The sequence below is a fragment of the Macrobrachium nipponense genome, chromosome 3 (assembly GCF_015104395.2).
Source record: "Macrobrachium nipponense isolate FS-2020 chromosome 3, ASM1510439v2, whole genome shotgun sequence".
Classification (NCBI taxonomy): domain Eukaryota; kingdom Metazoa; phylum Arthropoda; class Malacostraca; order Decapoda; family Palaemonidae; genus Macrobrachium; species Macrobrachium nipponense.
In genome coordinates, this window is record NC_087202.1 from 41,941,345 (window position 1) to 41,964,243 (window position 22,899).

The following is a 22,899-nucleotide window of genomic DNA, read 5'->3' on the forward strand; positions in this document are numbered from 1 at the left end:
TACACCATCTACAATATTTGTGTGTCAATTAACAGCAAAATGCCAGCAAGAAATCAAAACATATACATACAAAACAAGCATTTTAGCATTTAAAAAAAAAACTCATTATTTTAAATCATTACTAAAACCAGGTGAAAATTATGCAGCAGACATTCTTACATCTTTTCTTGTGAAAACCAATGGCCATCGAAGTGTTTACAAATTACAGTACTTTACTTACAGTAGTTCTTATTATTTATTCTGGCTATCCTTGTTTTAAATGTAAGTAGATCATGGGGTTGTTTACTTTTAGGCAGAACTAATTGCCTATTAGCTCTCAATCCTTGAAAAAAAAAATCATACATCCATACCTTAATCATTTAATCTAATGTGTGGTTCAAATGCATCCAACTCACAAAACACTTAACTAGAACAGAAGATAGCCCCCTACAAAACAAGATCATGGTAAAAACTTTCCTAAAAATAAGGATTCTACAGAACAAATGAAGTTCCACCAACATATTCTAATCTAAAACAGAAAGAAAGGAAGTTTGGGTTCCCTATATGGAGTGCCAGGATGCACACCCATACCTGGTCCCTGTTGGCTCTGGCTCTCTTCAGAGTGCCATTATTAACCACTCTTTGTGTGTCAAAGGTGGAGGGGGACTGAGGGATGTTGACAGGCTGAGTCACATTCTCAGCAGAGGATCCACGACGGAGGGGTCGAGGGGAGTGGTAGAGACGACTGGGAAGGATGTGATGCAGAACCGAATCTTTATGGCGTCCAAGTTGAGGTGTATTTGGGTGGGGGGTTAGTGTAGAGCTAGATGCTGTTACTTGAGCAGGACGAGACTGCGTGGAGAGATGACTGGTATGTGGTGGAGGGCGAGGGCTTTCAGGATAGATTACAGTCTGACCAATTTTCCGTGTTGGGGTTAATTCAGCAGCACCTTCAACCATAGAAGGAAAGAGGGATGGGGAGGATGAAGATGATGTTAACCCAAACATGATGCCAGAACATTTACTTGATTTTTTCTTTTTTGTTCTACAGGGAGATGTTGGTGGTGGTGACTGTGATATGTAAGATTTACTAAGATCAGTCTGGCCAGTTTCACTTGCTTTGTTAACATCCTCTACATCCCTGTGATCAGATGAACGAGTTAAACTACCATATCCGGAACTACTGGAGGAAGAAGTGGAACCTAAAGTACTATGTGGAGATACAGTATTATAATCAAGCCAACGAAGTGACTGCTGCTGTATTAAGCCATGCTTTGAGTCTGTGTTTGTTTCACATGCCATTCCTGCAGTTGGTGCATTAACTACTTGAATTAATGGAGGCTCTGGATAGGTAGCAGTAGTGTTAGATACCTGGGTGGAGACATTAGTTGTGGGTGTAAGTGAGGTGTTAGAGAGGGGATGGTGAGAGAGCGCTGCAGAGATGAGTGCAGCCTGAGAGCTACTGCTGGAACCCTGAGATGCCAAGGATCCTCGCTCCCCACCCACACTCTCACTAATGCCTTGCATACGCCACGAGTAGTCTGAGAATTTGCGTACAACCTCTGAAAATACAACACATAATATATAAGAAAAACTGAAATATCACAATTCAAGTGCGTTAACTACTTCACTAGACCATATTATAATCTTATTACCATCATATTGAACACTAAGATTTTGACAAGGTATAACAGATTTTAAAAACTTTAATTCTGCATAGGCAATAAATTGAAAAATGGCATCTGCAATCATGCTTTCTTAAAAACTAACTGCACATACAGATGAAGTAACCTGGGTAAAATATGTACAGTGACTACATAAATGGAAAAAACTATGAAATAAATATATAACTTGAGAAATAGTGGAAGAATGAATTTCAGAAACTATCGGGGATGAAGCAATGATTTCACAATTTCCCAACATGTCTCCGATATTAATGTTGTGGTATGTATAGTACTTCCAATAAGAATGCTTAAGCCTCACAATTACAAAAATAATAAAATTACACCAAAATGGCTGAATAATACATAAACAGTACTTTCACACATTGTAGTATGAATAAAACAACTCTGCTTTACATGAAACTTAATGAAACCAATTGAAAATCTATCCCATTTGATCTTTCAACACTAATAGACACTACAGTGCCTCCTTGTTTACCATAATTCAAGTTTAAAATGCCAGCACTGAATGTGGAGGACTAGTTCTTGCATCTGCACAAATTTAATAATCTATCCCATTAAATCTTTCAACACTAATAGACACTACAGTGCCTCCTTGTTTACCATAATTCGAGTTTAAAACACAAGCACTGAATGTGGAGGACTAGTTTTTGCATCTGCACAAATTTAATATTTTATTTCTAATTTACCAAAGGCCTGCTGCAGACTACCTATCAAAATCCTTGAACTGATCTATAGCACTTTACATTTACTTCTTAATATGTCTAATTACTATATTCAATCAAATGACATTTGAATTACTATAACATTACAGGAGAAAATCAACTTGGGTCCCATTTGAACATGCTATGATTTTAAGTACAAACCAAAAATTGTAACTGAGAGAAAACAAAAAATATTTTTTTTAATGTTTCCAGGAAATTTTTTTTTTAATAAATGTTATATCTGTTGTCCAAAGCTGATGCGTGCAACCAAGGATATAAGTTGTAATTACTGATGGATAAATAAGCAGTACAAAAAGGAATCTGGTTTCTTGTTGAAGTCAGTGAACTGTTCCTCTGATATTAAATGAGTACATTCTCCCAATTTAGGATGAGGGGGCTAAAGGAAGAATTTTAGTTTTTAGACCTAATAAAATTGTTGAAAATTAGATGTGTCCTCAAATATAATGTGAAATTATAATCCCATATATGTGCTGAATAGTGCAATAAGGAAGAGGAAAACCCAGTCAGATCTTGCAATGAAATGAGAACTAGTGCTAATGTTTCTACACTTTGGGAGAATAGATAAAAATTTTTCTGAACTTAACATATGCTACAACAAAACAATAATCATGAGTTGGACAGATCTTTCTGGCAACAAACAAAATCCTAGTAGGTGTGAATACATGAGACAGATACTAGAATTCACAACACAGAAACAGACTAAAAAGTTGATTTCATTTATCTAGGCTTTTGGGTAACCAGTCACACTGCTAACAAGCACTGCTAAAACTCAAAGCTGAATTCTTAATTTGAAATTATAGAGCTGTGATGGTAACCAAGACATATCTAATACAGCAGTAAAGAAATAAGATCAATTGAGAAGAATGAAGACACGCCAGTAACCAAAAAATTTAACTCTTTGGTTATTTACATCAACTTTGAATGGTAGATTTGCTCAACCTTCAACAGTTACATGTAAAATTTAAGTTTGTTTTGGACAGACATACACCTTAGACAGAAAACAAAGATCAAAGCAAAAACAAACTTTTTTTTGAAAAAATAAATAAATTGCTAGTATTATGGCAGTGAGCACCTTTTATTATTACAAAAGGAACAATGAGATATTTCATTAAATAAAATTAAATTTTCTTGCACTGATGAACCTTCACTCAACTATATTTTGGTTTAAGATAATTTACAGTAATTACACATGAATCACTCATAATCCACAATGCAATGAAGTACTAATTATAACTACCAAATTCTTATGCAACCAAGGTTTCTACAGAGTGCTTATGACTAACCTAATCTGTATATAAGCTGAACCAAGACTGTCATATAAGGCAACCTGACTGTAGACTAAATTTAAAACTTGAAAAAGGTAGGCAATATATAGACATTTTTTTAATATTCCAATGAATTTAGTATTTAAAAGTGCTAAAAATGCAACACTTTTTCCACATTTCAGTTTAACAAAAACTTCCTTACCATTGACAAGATTGGATGTGGATAATATTTACTACTCTTGAAAACACCTAGAGTTTTATTTCAATGATTATCAAAAACAAAATTTCCCCAATGACTTCCTTACTAAAATTGACTGTGATTACCAAATAATGTTTCAGAGACCTATAATAACTATTCCATTACCTGTGAATAAGGACAGAAGCAATAAATCTGGTGTGAATTTCAAGTTTGCACTCTCTGGATATACAAATACATATTCAGGTCTTAAATGCCAATTAAATAAAAATGACATAGGATTAAATTTAAAAAATGAAGGCTAAATATCTAGAAAAAACTAAAAGACTTACCACACAAAACTGTTTTTTAGACAGTCAGTTTACAAAAGAGAAATTTAAAAAAGGAAACAAATTATGTTGGTAAAATGCTAACTCTCTCTTTCTGGAACAAGAAATATTAACAGCTTTAACCCATGCATGGCAAGTAGCAAAGACACTTAACCTCTTCTAAGCTAGTCTGGCAACAGATTACCCTGCCAGTGATGCTTAAACCCCTTTAACTAATCTTGGTCAATTATCAGTTATGTTTTCTGATCCGAATCTATCCAGGAAAAAGTACAATGGAATTCTGGGAAAATAAACTTTTATCATTATTGGAAAAATAAACTGAATTTTTGGAAAAATTTCTAGTCTTTAATAATTCATCAAAAGACTCGGTTCTATTCAGAATTGTCATACAAGAAAGTGCTAATAAAAATGAAAATATTAATTTCAACATGATTTTCTCAAAAAGCCCTCAAACTCAGTGTGCTGGGAGGTACACTATTTTTTGCACATCTGGCACATAAAGGTTAAATGCAACAGAATACTGTCTTATTTTGTTACCTCCTCTTTTTATATATATCAATGAGTGCGAAAGTACAACAACAAAATATCGACGGAATTCAGCCTACAATTAATTTTCTGTTTTACACTACTGAAACTATGAAAAAGATACTAATTTCTTTAGTCAGTGAAGTGCAGCAATCAGTACTGGATCACAAGAAAAAAAAAAAGTATGTATACAATATCCAGACCACCACTAGAGCACTTAAGCTGCCTGATGTTTAAAATAGATATTTAAAATGGGCCTGAAGTATTAACTGACAAAAAGTACATATACTGTAACTGTACACTGCTTTCTTGACAAGGTTAGTGTGCAAAAATTCCATTTAAAAAAGGCTAAAATACAGGATAACCATAATGCCAATATGTGTATGACAATCTTTGCACACACTATAATATGGATCTAACCATCTGTGTTGTGTATTAACTGAAAAAAAATAAGTTAAAAGTAGAGATCTATGCCAAGATAAAAAGTAAAAAGCTATCTATCCACATTATACAAATTGAACTTGGTCATGCATTTAGCAACCTTTTTGGCATATGCAGGTTTTATTTTTTCACAACTACTAGTTTTTAAGTACAGGTATGTACAAGGTTTCTATGGTGCACAGTTAAAAAATTGACATAAGGCTATCCTTTTTAAGCATAATACCTATTCTATTACGTAATGCATCTAAAATAAGCAGGAACATGCAAGATAAGCAGTAATATGATAAAATACACCAAATACGTGTCAAAATCATGCACATAACAGCATGCACTTTGTTAGTGATATAATCTGTTTCTGTTTCTTCTAAATGTAGCAAAATACCTCAGAGAAGCAGTTATTTCCCTTAGGTTCAATGAAGCCAGGGTACTAGGAAGGCTCTGCCACAGAACAATCGTATGTATGAGGTTAGTCATTTTATTAGCACTTAAATCCACTGCTAAAGTATGGGGAATTCTAAGTAGTAGATACTAAATTTAGTAACCAGTTGTTATGGTGAAAATATATTACCCAAATCAGTTTCTGGCATCACAAACTCCCATTTTTAAAGAAAACTACCTTGTATATTACTACTGTGATGTTTAGGAATTAATCATTATTTCCTAAACAATGTACTAACAGGAAGAAGTCATGTCAAAACTAGGTTTTTATGCATACAGTCCTTACATTTCTTGTCAGAAAGTGTATTCTTATAACTTATCAGATATCAAAATGTTCAGTACTGTATGACAAGCATCAAGTTAATAAAAATATGCTATAAACATGTTACTCGGAAAAATCTGAAAATACATAGTGGAGATGAATATCTATGAATGTATTAACTGTCAATGAATCTGTAAGCTTCTATAATTGCCAATTGCATAAATGATTCTGATTTCTTGACCTGAAACCAATAAAAAAAGTCTATATATACATCATTCTTTATGACAAAATAATGGTATGTATAATTAAATAAGATTTAATACACTTAAGCTTACCATTTCTAGACATTTTTTTTTTTTGCTTCATAGTGACAAATAATTTTTTTACAGTTTCTTATTGTGCAAATGTAAGCAGTTAGACTACGTCATGAATACTAATTAGTTATTAGCTCAGGTTAATTTTTGAAGAGACAAAATAACAAGGAGACTTGTTAGCGACCAAGGGAGCAAAACATTGGTATCTCCCTCATCATCAAAGAGGAAGAGCCTTGACTAGATACAAACAAGTCTTCCTTCATGCTCTTGATGTCCCAATATAGAGATGACAACAGAGCAAATGCAACCCAGGGTCAGCCATTCAATTAAGTATGGAGTAAAGAAAAGTTCAGTTAGCTGCCATCCTCTTTTATGAAGTCTTTGAAGCTTGTTTTGTTTGTTTGTTATTATCCTCAAATGACACACAAGCCAAAAATATGGCAATCTCATGAGTTAAGTCTCATGAGGGGTACACCTTAAAAGCCAGCACAAGAAGGATCTCTACCTCCTCCAATCACTGAGGAATTAAGTTGACAGTGAAATAGAAAACCAAAATGGGTTCTTAAACATCATTAGAAGGAACTACATACCACCATTTCTAGAGCATCATGGAGTTTACAAGGCAGAGTGGAAAGTACTGAAGATTCTTCCCTTTCTTAGTTCACATGCCTATAAGAAGAATTGCAGGAGGACTGCAACTATTACCAAAGCCTAACCAAAAGATCTTCCACTAACCAGGATGTTTCACCTCCATTCGAGTTTTCAACATTTATCATAAAGTTCAAGAGAACGTAAGTTTTGAGACTCACAGGCCTTGCCCAAATTGTGTTCTTAAAAGAACACTGAACTGGAAGAAGGTAAAGCTGAAGTGGTTTAATAGCTTAAAAAGTAGACCAAACGGACATACAAAAAGCAATGCTGCAAATAACCTTTAGTACTATCTACTGTTTACAACACAAAGCAAACTGCAAGCAGTATCCAAATACAGGGTAACTTCTAATAAAGGAGGCAAGAGGTGACAGTGTCCTCACATATACCCACTGCTGCACCTATATGTAAGTCTGGTAAGACTGGGAAAAACGAGGGAAAGGCAAGAAAGCCTCTACTGCCTGGAAACCAAAATCACAGGTAAATTACAATCTTGGTTTTGTATGTGAAGCACAATTAAAAATAATTTACTCAACATGCTATAAAATTCAACAATGAAGACATCAAAATTTAAACAACGACATGCATATGCCCACCCATGTTGACTTAAGTCTAAATTGCAATTGTTTAACACATGTCATCTGACCTTGCCACCCAGAAGTCACCATTCCCACATTGATAGTTCAGTCTATATATGTAAACATACCAAGTTTAGTTGATGTAGTCTAAGTCTACTGGTACTCCATAATTCAATTTCTGAGAACCTTTAATAAAAATATAAACTACAAAAGTCAAAGTTTTTTAGAATCTGACCCAATATTTTGTGAGATGGTTAAATCTAAAAGCCCATACAGCAATGAAGCTATATTCCAAAAAATGGAAACCATACCTTACAGACCAAAAACTTATGATTCAGAAAACCTTTAACCCGAAGGGCTAAAATTAATCTGACAGGCTTAGGGGCCTGATCTGAAAAGTATTCCAGTAAAGAAGCCAGCAGCCAGCTAAGAAACCCAGAACTAAAAGTTCTGGAATTTAGAAAATCTTTAACCAAACTTTTTAAGTTTTCTATGTATAATCCCAAAGTTACTGAATTGGGTGGACTAGACTTAAAAAGTATTCCAGCATGAAATTTATCCTCCAAATATATCAGTCATACCTAACAAGTTTCTAAAACTACTGGGATTCAAGAGTTTTCTATGTACAATACAATCTTGACCTGATTGGAGGAGATTGGATCTGAAAGGCATTATATTCAGGAAGCTACCTTCCAAATAATAATCATACCTTAATCCTTTAAAGGCTCTTGAGACTCAACCTCCTATTTAAGGACGAACACCGGGTATCAATATAAATTTCCTGTCATTTTTCCACGAGCGAAAAGGATATGTTTGAAAAACAAAGTTCAATGGGATGATTGTTCATATATAATTCAAAAGATATGCCAACAAATATAGCATCAATATTTACTGATGCTACTGAGGAATGGAAAGCAAGGTATACATGATGCAGGGAAAAAAATGGTTGTTAAAAAGCAGCAGCTGTGTCAGACAGTGCCAACCCCCAGCAAAGGCGATCAGAACTGGAGAGGAGAGGTACCATCATCCACCTGATTAAACAAATCTATGACTTGTTTGGATTTAAGACTTTGGTCTAACACCCTACATAAGCAAAATAAGGTTCTGTAAAAAATGTTGTTTCCATATTACGCATTGTTATTCAAGTAATATAACCAGACCACTGAGTTAAAACTGGCTCTCATATTTAGTGGCCCATGTATTTTCAGACGACATACATTTGAATTTACCATGAGAAAACTGTTATTCAAGAGATGACAGAATTTACCATGAGAAAACTTATTCAAGAGATGACAATGTCCAAAGAATAAACAACTCTTGTAATTACCATTTATCTTGTCTTTTCTTGTTAATCTTCTATCCCATTTTCTCCCATTTTAATCATTTCCCATCCAATCCAAAAACACTAAATACAGACATTGAGTGTACTGTACCCTGTCAGTTATTGTCATAATGTTTGTATACACAGTACTGTATTTCCTGGCATCAAAGATGCTCCAACCTCAAAGACTTACTCACTTTTGACTAGCAAAATTTGGAAATAAAAGTTGCACCACTTCCTTTTGGCTGTTGTGCATTTTTTCCAGTTCATTTATGTTTTTTCTAGGTCATTAATATTTAATAAGCTGAAAAACTTGAACAGGCTAATCTTGCTTCAGCAGAAATTCTTTTGCCCAACAATATCTCAGTGCATGCAAGTGGACAGAGGCTACAGTTAATGCAGTAATTGAAGATTTACATAGTACTAGATGAAGGCTTATGCAGTAAATTATTTTATCACAGACAAAAGAAAAATTAAACCCCACAATATGGAATATCACAATTTTAAAATGAAAATATTTATGATAAAGTTAATTACTTGGATGCTTATATTATGTGCGATCAGCATTCAAAATAAACGAAGGAATTACACTTGGCTAACCCGCAAAGACTGTCTCTGTAATCACTTGTTTTCTACCAGGTGATGCTGGAATGTTTACTTTCTTGTCAGAATTCTTCATGACCACCCACTAAGATGTGGGGAGGCTGGATGAGTTTCATATCTAACTGTAGCTAAGTATCCAGATAATTAATTAATTCTTTCAAATTTATCATTATTTGGGGTGAATCTTACCTACTGTTAAAGTTACCCAATTACCATATTCACTGAGGTTGAAATAACTGTTTAGCCAAGCAAACTAAAAACTTATCTTACTAATGCAAAAAAGCTTCTAAACATTCCTGCCTGCTCTGTTAGCCTTCCTGGTGAGTACTGTCACCAGACACTGAAGCCACAGTAGGATAAAATCCTCATAGTGACACTTGTCAGAGGATCCTTACAGGGAAAAAGGATTCTATCTTATAGAGTAATAACGACTCTAATGCCCGAGTCAAAAGCCCATAACCATTAGTCCAAAACTACAGACAGCATCTACCTTCAGACATTAAAGTGCACTCCTATACACCAATGTGTACCTTCATACTTTGCAAGTATTCTCCTCAAAACAGTTAACTGAGGAAAAGCGTAAAGGTCTAGCTTTGACTACCTTGACAAAAAGCATCATCTGCCCATGCCTGAGGATCCTGGCTAAGGCAGTAAACTGGGAGTTTTTCCTTTTTAGGCAGTTGCAAACAGATTGATGTCTGGATCTCCCTAAAGGTTCCACAACTTCTGGCAGACCTGTGCATCCAGATGGAAGACCTTGCTTCTCTTTCCAAGTTGGTTTGTGATAACACTGCTTCTCCCGGGACAATATGAGGTAAAAGAATGATGTTCCTGGGCTCTATCCATAAGATAAGGAAGTCTTTGTTAGCCTGAACAAATCTCTTGATTTGTGCCTCATCATTTTTTAAGATACAGAGGTTGAATTGTCAGAATAGACTGAGATTGTCTTGTCTCTGGCTAGATGTTTTACTTACATAAGACCCTTCCAAATTACTTAAAACTCCAGACTGTTTATAACCCACTTGCTCTTCTCTACAGTCCAACATCCTGAAATTATGTTCCTCAGAAGGGCTCTCTAATCTGCCTTCAAGACATCTAAAGACATTGTGAGGTCTGGGTTCTTGAGGTCTAGAGGCAGACCCGTCAGCAGTCTTTACTGATTTTCTACCAATGTAGAGAACCCGAAAGATCTGATGGAAATACTATTGAAACGGAGTCCAGAGGACATGATCAGTCCCAAGAGTAGTCCTTGAAATGAAACTGACTTGTATCCCAATAGAGATGGCTACTTTTAGGCTGGAGGCTTTTGTAAGCAACTTCATAAAACTGCAAACGAATGGAGTAGCATCCCAAGAACCAGCTCTAAGCGATAAACTTCTGAGATCGCCTAAAAACGTCCCCGAATAAAATCAAATAGTATGAACTTCCTACTCTCACTCATTTTAATAGAAACTGAGGAAGCACAAAAGAACACATATCAACAGATTCATCTACACCAAAAGTTGAACAATGTGAATTAATAAAATGCTTAAAATATGGAGGGGAATAAACCTAATCAAGGTTGAGAACTGTTAAGTTTAAAGGAAGAACCAAGATGGAAGAAAATGGCAAATCCGTGGACAAAGATGGAGAGATGATAAACCCCAGAGAAGGAGACTTGCCAGAGCACATCCACAAAGACATCATAGGATGCCAGTGGTAAGTACCAGATGGCTGGATGGAAGAAAGCATAGGATTCTCACATGATGTCATTGAACAAAGAGCCGCTGCACAACACTATTAGCAGCAATTGCCGAGGAGTAGGAGCCCATGCCAGCAAAAGACTGGCTTAATCTAGATAGATAAGCAGCAGAAGAGGAAGAGCTGTCAGTAAAAATAGAAACAGTTATTAAAAGTTGATGACTACAAGGTGATAGAAGGGGAAACTAAGTGCGGGTGGGTGAAAGTCAGAAAAGGAAGGAATATGGATGGTACAGGGTGAATACTACATGATTAACAACAGAAGTATTGATGCACAGCTCAGAAACTACTGAAGTAACTGTAATCCCAAGATAACTCCACAAATTCCAACACATCACTCTCAAAAAAGTTTAACATGTGAGCCAGCTAATACAAGCACTAAACTCTACCTAATAAATCCTTAAGAGAACACATCAAATTCGAGCTGGAAGATGGTAGAGAGGTGGTGAAGGGGGAAGACGTTGGCCCCAAGACATGCACTGTTTTCCTGTTTGTGGAAAAGACCAACACACACAGGATCCAACACCTTCTTTCTAAAGGTGAAAACCATAAAAGGTATAATGTCTGACAAAGAAAAGAATATTCATCTATTAGTGTATTCTTTTCCTGAAGCACACAAGAGTATAAGGAGCAGAGGAAGTGAGATGGGAATCATCCTCTCAGGCAATGGGATGAGGAGAAACAGCAATACCAGAAAGAGAAAACTAAGTAGGCAATGAAATTTTCTACATAATCTATTAGCTTCTCATATCTTCTAGTACTTCACAAAATTATTCATCTTCTCATCAGACCACTCCTTACTTTCTTCACCATAAGAAGAAAAAACCGCACTTGTTATCCCTACAGGTAGACTAACACACACACTATGACCATGTACAACTGAAACATTTGCTTTATACAAAACTTGTTCCTATAAAGCCTAATGCTTCTATCTCAGCTTTCTGCAGTGACATAATGCTAAAACAGAAAACAAACAAAATACCACACAGGAGGAAATCAGCCAGAAATAGTCAAAATTATTTCCCACCTATTGACACTGTATGCACAAGGACATGGCATCAAGAATTCTGACAACAAACACATGATTACAGAGACAGCCCTTACAGGTCAACCAAGAATTGTTCTTTGATTTATTTTGAATGCTGATCGAACCTAATGGCATGAGACATAAGTTAACTTTAAAATTCATCATTAATAATAACAATTTATTGCACAATTATAGTTTTTTAGAACTACCTCATGAATGACATCCCAAATAGATCAAAATAAATATACTCGTTTAAAATCCACATAATACAGATATTCAAATGAGATCAATTCTAATCTTCAAAATTAGAAAATATTTTGCACAATGTTATTATTAAATTTTGTAAACGTACCATAAATAAAAGACACGAATATATTACCATTTTATCATCCCAGCAATACAGGACTAATATATATTTAATCTGCCACTTACACACTTCATTCTGAGGTGATATATGTGAGTTCTGATAACTGTCTAGCAAAACTAAACTTTCAAATCTTATTTGCGGAAAAAAAAGGAAATACAGTACATTACATACACCAACAAATCCCATATCAATGTAAGCTCGCCTGCCACATTCTCATTGAAAAGCAGGTTGCTTGCAATTTTGTGGATGCCATGTTAAATTTTTGCAATGCCCTATCTGGCCCATTATCTTTGCTGAACATAAGATTCATATTTCAGGATTGAAAATTGAGGGAAAAAAGGTTCTGATGAAAAATCTGACAAACAATGAAATGAAACTTCCTCCATAAGAATAGCTGCAAGGCAATAATTGCACTAACACAATGTTTTCTAAAAAGAGGAAGATGAAAGATTGTTAAACGCAGAGAAGATTACAAAGAAAGAAATAATGAACAGTTTCTGATAAAGATGGAAAAATTATTCTACAAGGTTCTACGATTTACAGTGACCGTCAATTATTACACATTCAAAAACAAAATCTACTTTATTATGATCTCTTATGAAGCACTATCAACTATAAAAAGCTTTTTTAATAATAATAAGAATAATCATCCTTAGTTTTAATACTCTGAATAACTTCTAGGATACCATTTAAGAGCCATTTACAATAATTATATATAACTGTTAGAAGATTATTTCTAATGACCTCACTCTTTCTACATCATTTACATGCATCCACACATATCTGTTAGGACAACCATCGGGAAGTTCTTCTCCAATAGCTTTCATTTATTTATTAGTTTCAACCTTAATTTCTTAACATATGCACTGAACAAACAAATATTTAACTGTAAATTTAGTCCACTATAATGGTCATTCTTTTTTCTTGTAACTATAGTTTGAACTGTACAAAAACATACAATAAAGCTATATGCCAAACACTTTAGCAGCCAACGCTAACTGCACAATGCATTCGGCAAATTTTAAGACTACGAGCATTATGTAATGTATATCTCTATAGGATAACATTAAAAGACAGAAAGATAGGAATATATTAAAAACTGAATCATTAGTGACTTCTGTTTACTGCACTTTAAGAGCTCAAATTAGGATAAATATTATTAACCGTACATGGCAATTCTTATAGAGATGCAAATTCAAGTAGCCAAAGCTACAAATAAGAAGCATCTACAATAATTCATTTTTGAGAGAGTTAAATGCTTACCTGTTGGATTATCTGCTAACTGATCCAGAATGTCCTCGGACTCCATATCTTGCTTGGCCTTTTGCCATAATTCCTCCAGTCTTTTTCTCTCAAGGTCACGCCTTTCAGTTTCTCTCCGGTGTTTTGTTAGGTCACGGTGAAGCATGGCTCTTGTCTCCATCTCAAATCTTCTGATTCGTTCTTGTGTGCTAGCGCTCAGACCAGCATAGGATCTAATGGCCACTTCATCTCCCAAAAGAGAAAGTGGCTCTGGAGCTAACTGACTAGACTTTTGGCTAGTTGGCATACTGGTTAGAGTAGAGGTACTGGAAGACAACGATGTTGTACTAGCGCCTACACCATCACTTTTAACAACACAGAATAAACGTCCATCTTCCTCCTCTGCAATACTAGACTTTGAGTGTTCACTACCACTAGTTCTATCACCAACCATGGAATTCTGAGATGCACTAGACACACCTGATGCATGGCTTTGTACACTCATCAAACTCATGTTTGAGATTTTACGTTCACTCATTGGCTTTGGATCTGGTAACTCTACCATGCTTTCCATCTGCTTCATGAGCAGTCTATTTTTTCTTAGTTCAGCCTCCTTATCAATATCTCGCTCCTCAAAGCCACCCTCTTTGTCACTATTAAATTTAGAATCATCATTCACTTTATCCTCTAGATTCTTTTTGTTTTTCACCTTATACACCTTCCTATTAGCTGCAGATATTATGGAAGATACAATGTCTTTCTTCAAGTCTCCCTTTAGATTACCTGGAAGAGAGAAGTTTAAATTCATTACTAAACTAAATAATTAATAACAGACTTTTCTAGAATTAATCAATAGTATCTAGGAATACTAGAGACTAAATGAATATGTAGTAAAAAAAACCACTTTCAGTGAATAAAAACCGAAACAGCAAAATACATATACTTCAACAACACATAATATTTGTATGGCACCTTGCTCCACAAGAAAGACAAGTCTATTTCAACATCTAAGTATCTCCATAAAGTACCCAGTTTACTTTGTTCTTGATAGTAGTAAAATCTTACTTATGTATCCAGTCTCTTTTCTTTTGGGAGAAAAATCCTTTATCTCAGTCTTAACTTCTAAATATAAAATATAAAACTAAGATATTTCTTGAGAAATCTCTAGCAAATGATAATGAGCAAGAAATTCATTACAATCAACAGACCTCCAACTTTGTTTATATTATGAAGTAACATTGACTGACTGGAAGGTGTCTCATGGTCTACATGGGTTGACAGATGTTCTGATGGACTATGAACATCAGAAGAGTCAGTTATTGGTGGGCCTGAGTCTTCACCATCTTCCTCATTGAAAAACCATGCAGCCTGAAACAGAATTTCATACATTAATGGGAATGACTCTTAACAAATAAGTATTTAATAAGAAAATTATCTGAAGCTAAAGCAAATTTGAAACAAATAATTATAAGTAATTACCTGACTAATCAGTGTTTCTACAATACGACACTGATGAGACATATCAGTGACCATTGTGACCATGTTGTCATCACCAGACCGCACCAGTGTTGGTCCAAAGACAATAGCTAGATTCCGAACATCCATCTTGTTATATTCACTTTGGCTGACAATGAGGCTTAAATGCATCATCAAAAATCGCAAGGTTTCATAATGGTGATCAGGTAACTCATGCACCTGAAAAGATAGAGAAAATATGATTATAGACAGTTGCATTATTACTATATCCTTGAATTATCATTGTATAGTATGACTTCATAAGCACTGCAACATTTGGAGAGTGAAACTTATTAGTACCAATAAATCAGTAATTCTAGGGGTTACTTTAATGATTAAGTGATACGTATTTAATTCTAGTCAAACAAAAAACTTTATACTCTTACAATTCTCTTCAGTTCCATCATCCTCTGACTGGGATCCTCTATTTTACTAGCCTCTATAAAATGAGGATAGAGCTCACAAGTGAAGAGAGGATCTGGTAATTTTTGGAAGAACTGCTTCAACATGCTGGAGATCACATTTACATCAGACCATCTGTAAAACAAAAAATTCATATTGGCATAATTAGAACTAAATGGGCATACACTTACAGTACTCTATACAATCCCAATCACAGTAGCTTGCCAGGACAAATAGTACTTAATTTTAAATTAGCCATCAACTAAAAAAGTACATGGTGTAATATGTGACACTTGTGTCTAGTGCCAGGGAAACAAAATTTAATGGAAAAATCAAGAAACATTACAGTATTTCCTAAAACCAGGCAAGATTTATAATGTTGAAACACTTTCCTAACTATACCACTTAGCCATTAGTAGGCTGAAATTTTTCATTGTGTTCAACATAAAATAATGTTTAAAGACATAAATGAGAAACAGACTTACCAGTAATGCAGTAATAATAAAAATCCTAACCTTTGTATAACGTTAGCAACTCATACAAACTTTGCATAAGATTACTAACCTTTGTTATATTTGCCTTTATAACATCACATTTTAGTAAAAATTTACACAAGTAAAATTATATATTAACATTTTTATAGTTACTAAGAAACTACTTCATTAAAATCACTGACAAATACAGAAATAGCAATAAGATAGCAACACTGATTGAATATCTAACACAAATCTTCATAATCACATGAGCACAAGAATTATGCAGTGCTGAATTACCACTATTCAACAAAATATTTGTTATGAAGGATTTTTTTGAACGAGGAGTACAATTCTATTTAACTGTCTTTCATAAATAAATGTAAATTTAACAAATACGATACTTGTACCACTAATGTAGTACTCATCTACAATTGTAGCAATTTTTTTTATACAGTATAAATTCCAGTCATCATATTCTAGAGTTCTATACAATAAAATACTGTAAAGTGGACCCCAGTATTTGCATTCTCGAGAATCGCAGGCTCATGTATTCATGGATTTCTCTATGGACCATATCTAATCATTATTGGGGGGGGGGTACTTGCACATTCACAGAACTATTTTCCTATAAGAAATATCCACAAATTACTGTATTTTCATATCAATTTCATGATTAAATGCATTTTTAGTAATTAAACTATTTAAAAAACCAGGTACATGTATAAGCATTTTTAGGTGATTTTTCTTGAGTTTGAACTAACAAAATAGGCAGTTTTTAGCATTTTTATAGAGGGTTTTGAGCATTCATGGATCCTGGCTATTCGAAGAGGCTCTGGAAAGTATCCCCCACAAATAAGGGGGTCCACTGTACGTACACTATTTACTTACCTAGGGTCACTGTAATCAATGGCTTTAGGACCCTTGTTAAGCATCTCTGTCAAGTGTGTCACAGCTGCCTTATTCCCAGGAATACGGTAAATTCCTTGAGTCTGTAGACCTCGAGTCTCAATCACACTAATACAAAGTGCTACCAGAAGTGGCACAAAGTCATTTTCAGGTGACTGAAATGAAAAAAAGAAAAAAGGTAAAGGTATAAGAAGGAAAAGAGAAAGTATCATATACAGGCAGTCCCCGGGTTACGACGGGGGTTCCGTTCTTGAGACGCGTTGTACCCCGAAAATCGTTATAAGCCGGAACATCATAAAAAATCCTAAGAAAACCTTGCTTTTAATGCTTTGGGTGCATTGAAAACTAAGTAACCTGCATTCTTATTACATTTTTCATCAAAAAAACCTTCAAATATTGATTACTTTGCATTTTTGGTGTCATATTTCTCCTGCAAGAACATTTTTGTAAACGTTGTAACCCTGTAAATAATTTCTGATGAATATAATTGAAAAGCGCCTTAAGCTCAGAATGTCATAAGCCAAACCCGTTGTAACCCAAGGTCTGCCTGTATATGACAAAAACTTCATTGTACGTACATGCATGTGTATGTATGTACATATACACAGGCTCTCCCTGGTTATTGGTGGACTGTACTAATGGAGATCTGGTTTTATGGCGCTTGTCTAGTGCCATAAAACTGGCAATTTATGGCACCAAAACAGGCTGAGTTTTGGTAGTTATGGCACCATAACATACCTTCTAGAGGTGCCATTAACTGAAACTTAGGTGGTGCCTGGGGTCACCACTATGGCGACATTGATTCTGTTAATTGTCTTAATTGTTGCCTTAAGGAAGATATTGTCTATATGGTCAGAGTCCTAGGCTCCATTGGAAAGGTTGATCCTATTATCTTGTTGTTTTATCAGTGAAGATTCTACCATCTGACATTTGTATCAACGCTGCTTTGCATAAAATTCAGGACGAGTTCCAATCCATGGTATGGTTAGTGTTATTTATATGATGGAAAATTGCCGAACTATGTTGTCCATATCTAACTGTGCGTTTATGTTGAGTTAATCTTTCCAGAAAATGTCTCTCGAAAAGACTAACTCAACATAAATGCTCAGTTAGCTATGGACAACATAGTCTGGCAATTTTCCATCATATAGATAACACAAACAATAACATGGATTGTAACTCATCCCAAATTTTATACAAAAGCAGCTGTCGATACAAATGTCAGATGGTAGAACATCACTGATAAAACAAAAAGATAATATGATCAACCTCTCCAATGGAACCTGGGACTCTAACCATATAGACACTATCTTCCTTAAGGCAACAACGAAGCAGATTAAGACAATCAACAAAACCAAAGTCAGCTTAGCGGTGACCCTATGCATCACCCAAGGTCATATCTCCCACTATATATTTTGCAAATGCAACTTCTGTCAATCACTACATGATAAGGGTGAAAGTTAATCCACTGCAATATAGTTCTTAGTTTTAAAGCAGTGTTTTAATGGGCCTTCCATACTTGAGATATATGTATATATATATACATATGTAAGGCTACCTTATACAGAAATTTAGCAGTCAATTTTTCAACCATTACATAGCAAGCAAGTGACAGAGAAAGGCATAATGAAGTAATCTCATTTCATCTTACCTCTTAAAACATACATTAGATTGCATTACTGAGTAAACAATAATGATTCTTTGCTAAAATATATTGCAGAAATTATACTTTAGTTGTATTACTATTGCATATGTCTATGTTACAAAAAATTTGGCAAAAATTAACTTAAAAAACTCACGATCCCTCACACTCTTTCTAAACAGTACTTTCATAAACTTTGCAACCATAACGCATTGAAATTAGTTAAATTAACTTAAAAAACTCACGATCCCTCACACTCTTTCTAAACAGTACTTTCATAAACTTTGCAACCATACTGATTTAGTTAAATACCTATTACTACACAAATGTTTTATAGTATAATTACTGTCTAAGTAATGAAAAGAAAAGTATGCCAAATTTTAGTTCCCATTACCTTCCGCTGGAAAAAAAAAAACTTTTCATCCAATGAGCACGTCCACCAATTTATCCATTTTTTATCTAAACCTTGTCTGTTTTGAATTTGTTTTCTCTATCTATATTCCAATCCCAGTTACTTTACAATTTCAGTAAAACAGATAAAATATATATATGTTCCTGTGTGCACATATGGCCAAAAACATTTGTACTTATACTGGGAACAAAAATTATATGGAAAATCTACTATAGATGTCTGATTCAATAACTATGCAAAATACATTACCATAATATTTATAAAAAAAATTTCTATTTATCTACAAATATATGAAAGTATGCACATAGGTAATGCATTCTCACATGACAAAAACCTTAGCCATCATCCACTATCCAATTCTAAAACTCCCTTCTAAAAGATTAAGATCAAGGTTCTTGAAAAAAAATTTCCCTAATAAAAACTATGCAATACATGAGTATATCTAACAAACAATTGTAACACTTCATTTTGCCAATTCCTATTCAAAATATAATAAGCCAGGAAAACAAAGATGCAACACCATCAAATACTAAATACCACACATTAGAAATACAACTGGTCGCTTTAATTTGGAGTACATATGTGATCAAGAAGATACATTAGGACAGTCTTACATCATGGAATACATAACCAAGAGTTCAAAGGAATAAAGCACAATAAAAAACAATCAAGCACTGCAAAATCTAAGGCACTTACTTGAGGGCAGTCTTCTAAGCATACACCTATAGTAGCCCCCTCAGGTAATGGAGTAGTAGGGGTTACAGCTGGAGATCCACCTTGCATCTTCTTCATGAATGGCCTTACCAAATGCCCTCTCCATGTTTTTGACTTTGGTGATGAGTTACTTTCTGCAAATGTGGAAAAATATACCATAAATGGCAAATGCTCTTCAATATCTGGAACTATATGCCCAAAAATAGTTACAACTCATGGGAATACACTTAAAACATAACCCTATAGTACACTAATAACCTTCATAGCAGTTCATGAATTTCTAACCACTGAGTTTTGCATACAAGAAAATTTTGTGGCTCTACATTATTTTTCTACAAAGTTACAAAGTGAAGTGCCACCATAAAAAAATAATTAGATTAACATCCTTTGTTAGGGAAAATTAACAATGCTGTACTGTACATGTATTTGCCAACATTTTTTTTTTTTTTATCTTTCTGGAAGCATAAGGCTAAAATGTCACACCTGCAACTCTTGTTTGTTTTCATTCAAAACAAAAACTATTGAACTATGGGTGAGTGAAATCTGATTATTTACATTCAATATCAATCTTGATAGTACAGTTTAAGTAAATTTCATGATGCCAAGAGATGGGAAATAATTGGTAAAAACTAATAACCCATGAATGTTTTGTGAAAACATTCCTTAATTACTATTTGGTGAAAATTCTTCTATTCAGCTAACTTGCTCTTAACATTACAGCGAAAGCAATATATGAATAACGAGACAAACACAAATATGTGGTGCTAGCAATCAATTACAAGAAATTAAAGAATTGCAACAAACCTATATTGCTGGGTTTGCGAGTTTTGGTTGATGGAGACTGGCCAGTGGGTGACCTTGTTCTTATAGATGCTAATTTTCGCATGCCTTTATTACTGGACTGAGGTGACACATTGTTGTTCATGGGGGTTTTGCTGCCTGTTTCTCCTTCCTGCAAGGAAAACACTGAAGTTAACACACACACACACACAAAGAGGTTCACATAATAAGTTGAAACATCATCAAAACAAGTACATTCATATCATTACCAATTACAGGAAAATGTCCATATCACAGAAGTACAAAATTCAACTGAACCACTACCTTTAAATATAAGAAAATTATTAGTTAGAAGATAAATGAAACAACCCTTAATAAAGAGAACCCCACTTCACTTGATGCAGTTATGCTATGCTACACACAGACATCAAAGGTCAAAATATAAAGAAACAAGTTTGCATCTACAAAACAAAGAATCATGAAAGCCCATTTTTATGTGGCCTCTTCAGCTAAGGTCTACCAGGATGGCAACTACTAGTATGCTATACCTGATCATGTCCAAAAGGTTCATTTAGATCTATGTCAGCTAGTTATATATTTCATGTAATCATATTGCTCCTCTCACATTCAATTGCAAATTCTTCTAATACATATCATTACCCATTGTCCAATGACATAAAAACATTAACCAAGTCATTCAGTAATAGAAACATAGGATGTAAACTAAGACAGTTCAATGATACGGCCACTGCTAAAGTCCCTACTTTCTTATTCTTTGCACTTAACTTAATGCACTGCGCTTTATAGCTCCCTTGTCAGTACTGTACCTTCATGTTCATAATCCTGATATCATATATGAAATGTTGCAAGTTTAATAGCCAAGAGATCAGATTATTACTTCAAAACATTTACATATAAAAAGTAGAACTTTGCATTCTATGTTTTCTGAATCCTTTAAACTGCTTTTATTCAAGGGGCATGATTGCCATCTCCTTTGAAGAAAATTCCACTAATAATCAATTTTTCTTACACAAACCAAGCTTAATTTGAACATCCATCTCTACCGTATTCTCATCAGCATAAATTTATCAGAATGAAAAATACTTGAATTCTAAAAAATTACACCTAAGTGTGACAACTGAAACATAATGCTTTCTAGCATCAGTCACTAATCATAACAACTGGAACAAGACCTCCATACCTGTATAGCACAGTTGTCCTGTAAAGTGGAGAGCCAAGCAAGCATTTCTGGAGGAGTCTCAGCTTGGAGAAGCAGCTGTGAGCCGCCTGGGGTGGCCAAACGCAACACATTTCGTCGCTTTGTGTAGTCACTGGCCACTTCCACTTCAGCACCACGTAAAGAAATCTGCTCTTCTACTCCAAGGGGGGTCTGAAAATAAAAACAAGCTCTTATCAATCAATGTTTAAGAACTTAAGGTTTACGATGAGCATAAGACCTATAAACTACAATACAGTATGTAAATGTAACTGAATAGCAATGTACACACACACACACACACACACACAACACACACACACACACACACATATATATATATATATATATATATATATATATATATATACATATACTATATAACATACATATATACATATACATATATCATATATACATATAACATATATACAATATACATATATACAGATATTATATATATATATTATATATTAATATTATATATATAACTGAATCACGAAAGTTTGGAACATGATGAATATATAAATAAAGGTGGAAGGCACGAAGGAAAGTGAAACACTGGAGCACTGCGAGATCTTTCGACTCAAAGGTCCTTTACTGAGCCGACTGATGTACACGAGAAACCGAGTGAACGAGGATCAATAAAATCATTTTAACAATGATTTTATTTTAACAATGATTTTATGATTTCAAAATCATTGTTAAAATCTTCGTTTTTTTCTATAATATCACACCAAAAGGAATGTTAATAAAAAATGGCCCTAGGGAAAGCAACAATATATAAAATTCCATGTATGGAATGCCCTTCCTTTTATGTCGGTCAATCTAGCAAGGGCTTAGAAGAAAGACTCAAGCAGAATAAATATCCTGTCAAAACTGGACAAACATCCAATGCAATATTCATTCAAGTGAAAACAACCACCAGATAAATTGGATTGGCAGTTAAGTAATTTCAAGATCAAAAGATTTCTTATCACAAAATCTTTTTGAATCTGCCATTATACACCTTACTTCCGATTGTAATTTTAATATCAGTCATGGCCTGCTTCATTTAGACCCTTGTATTTGAATATATTTAAGAATGACCTCAAAGATAAAAGCACAGACTTAAATACAAATTAGTTGCCTGATAGATATTTTTTGTATATGTA

At 34.3% G+C, this 22,899-nt stretch overlaps 1 protein-coding gene across 28 annotated transcripts in view; it reads right to left on the reverse strand.

Moving 5' to 3' along the window:
• Positions 1-22,899, reverse strand: part of LOC135221710 (rho GTPase-activating protein 21-A-like) — a 669,873-nt gene that overhangs the window by 27,174 nt on the left and 619,800 nt on the right. For 19 of the 28 annotated variants that reach the window (XM_064259480.1, XM_064259473.1, XM_064259475.1 and 16 more), the window contains 9 exons: positions 21,731-21,919; positions 20,554-20,701; positions 19,732-19,883; positions 16,964-17,136; positions 15,584-15,734; positions 15,162-15,377; positions 14,891-15,050; positions 13,704-14,465; positions 571-1,541 (listed from right to left, as the gene is read on the reverse strand). In XM_064259480.1, coding sequence (XP_064115550.1) covers positions 571-1,541; positions 13,704-14,465; positions 14,891-15,050; positions 15,162-15,377; positions 15,584-15,734; positions 16,964-17,136; positions 19,732-19,883; positions 20,554-20,701; positions 21,731-21,919 — 2,922 coding nt within the window. The remainder of the gene's footprint in view (positions 1-570; positions 1,542-13,703; positions 14,466-14,890; positions 15,051-15,161; positions 15,378-15,583; positions 15,735-16,963; positions 17,137-19,731; positions 19,884-20,553; positions 20,702-21,730; positions 21,920-22,899) is intronic. The other 9 variants (XM_064259483.1, XM_064259490.1, XM_064259488.1 and 6 more) reach the window with 2 other exon arrangements.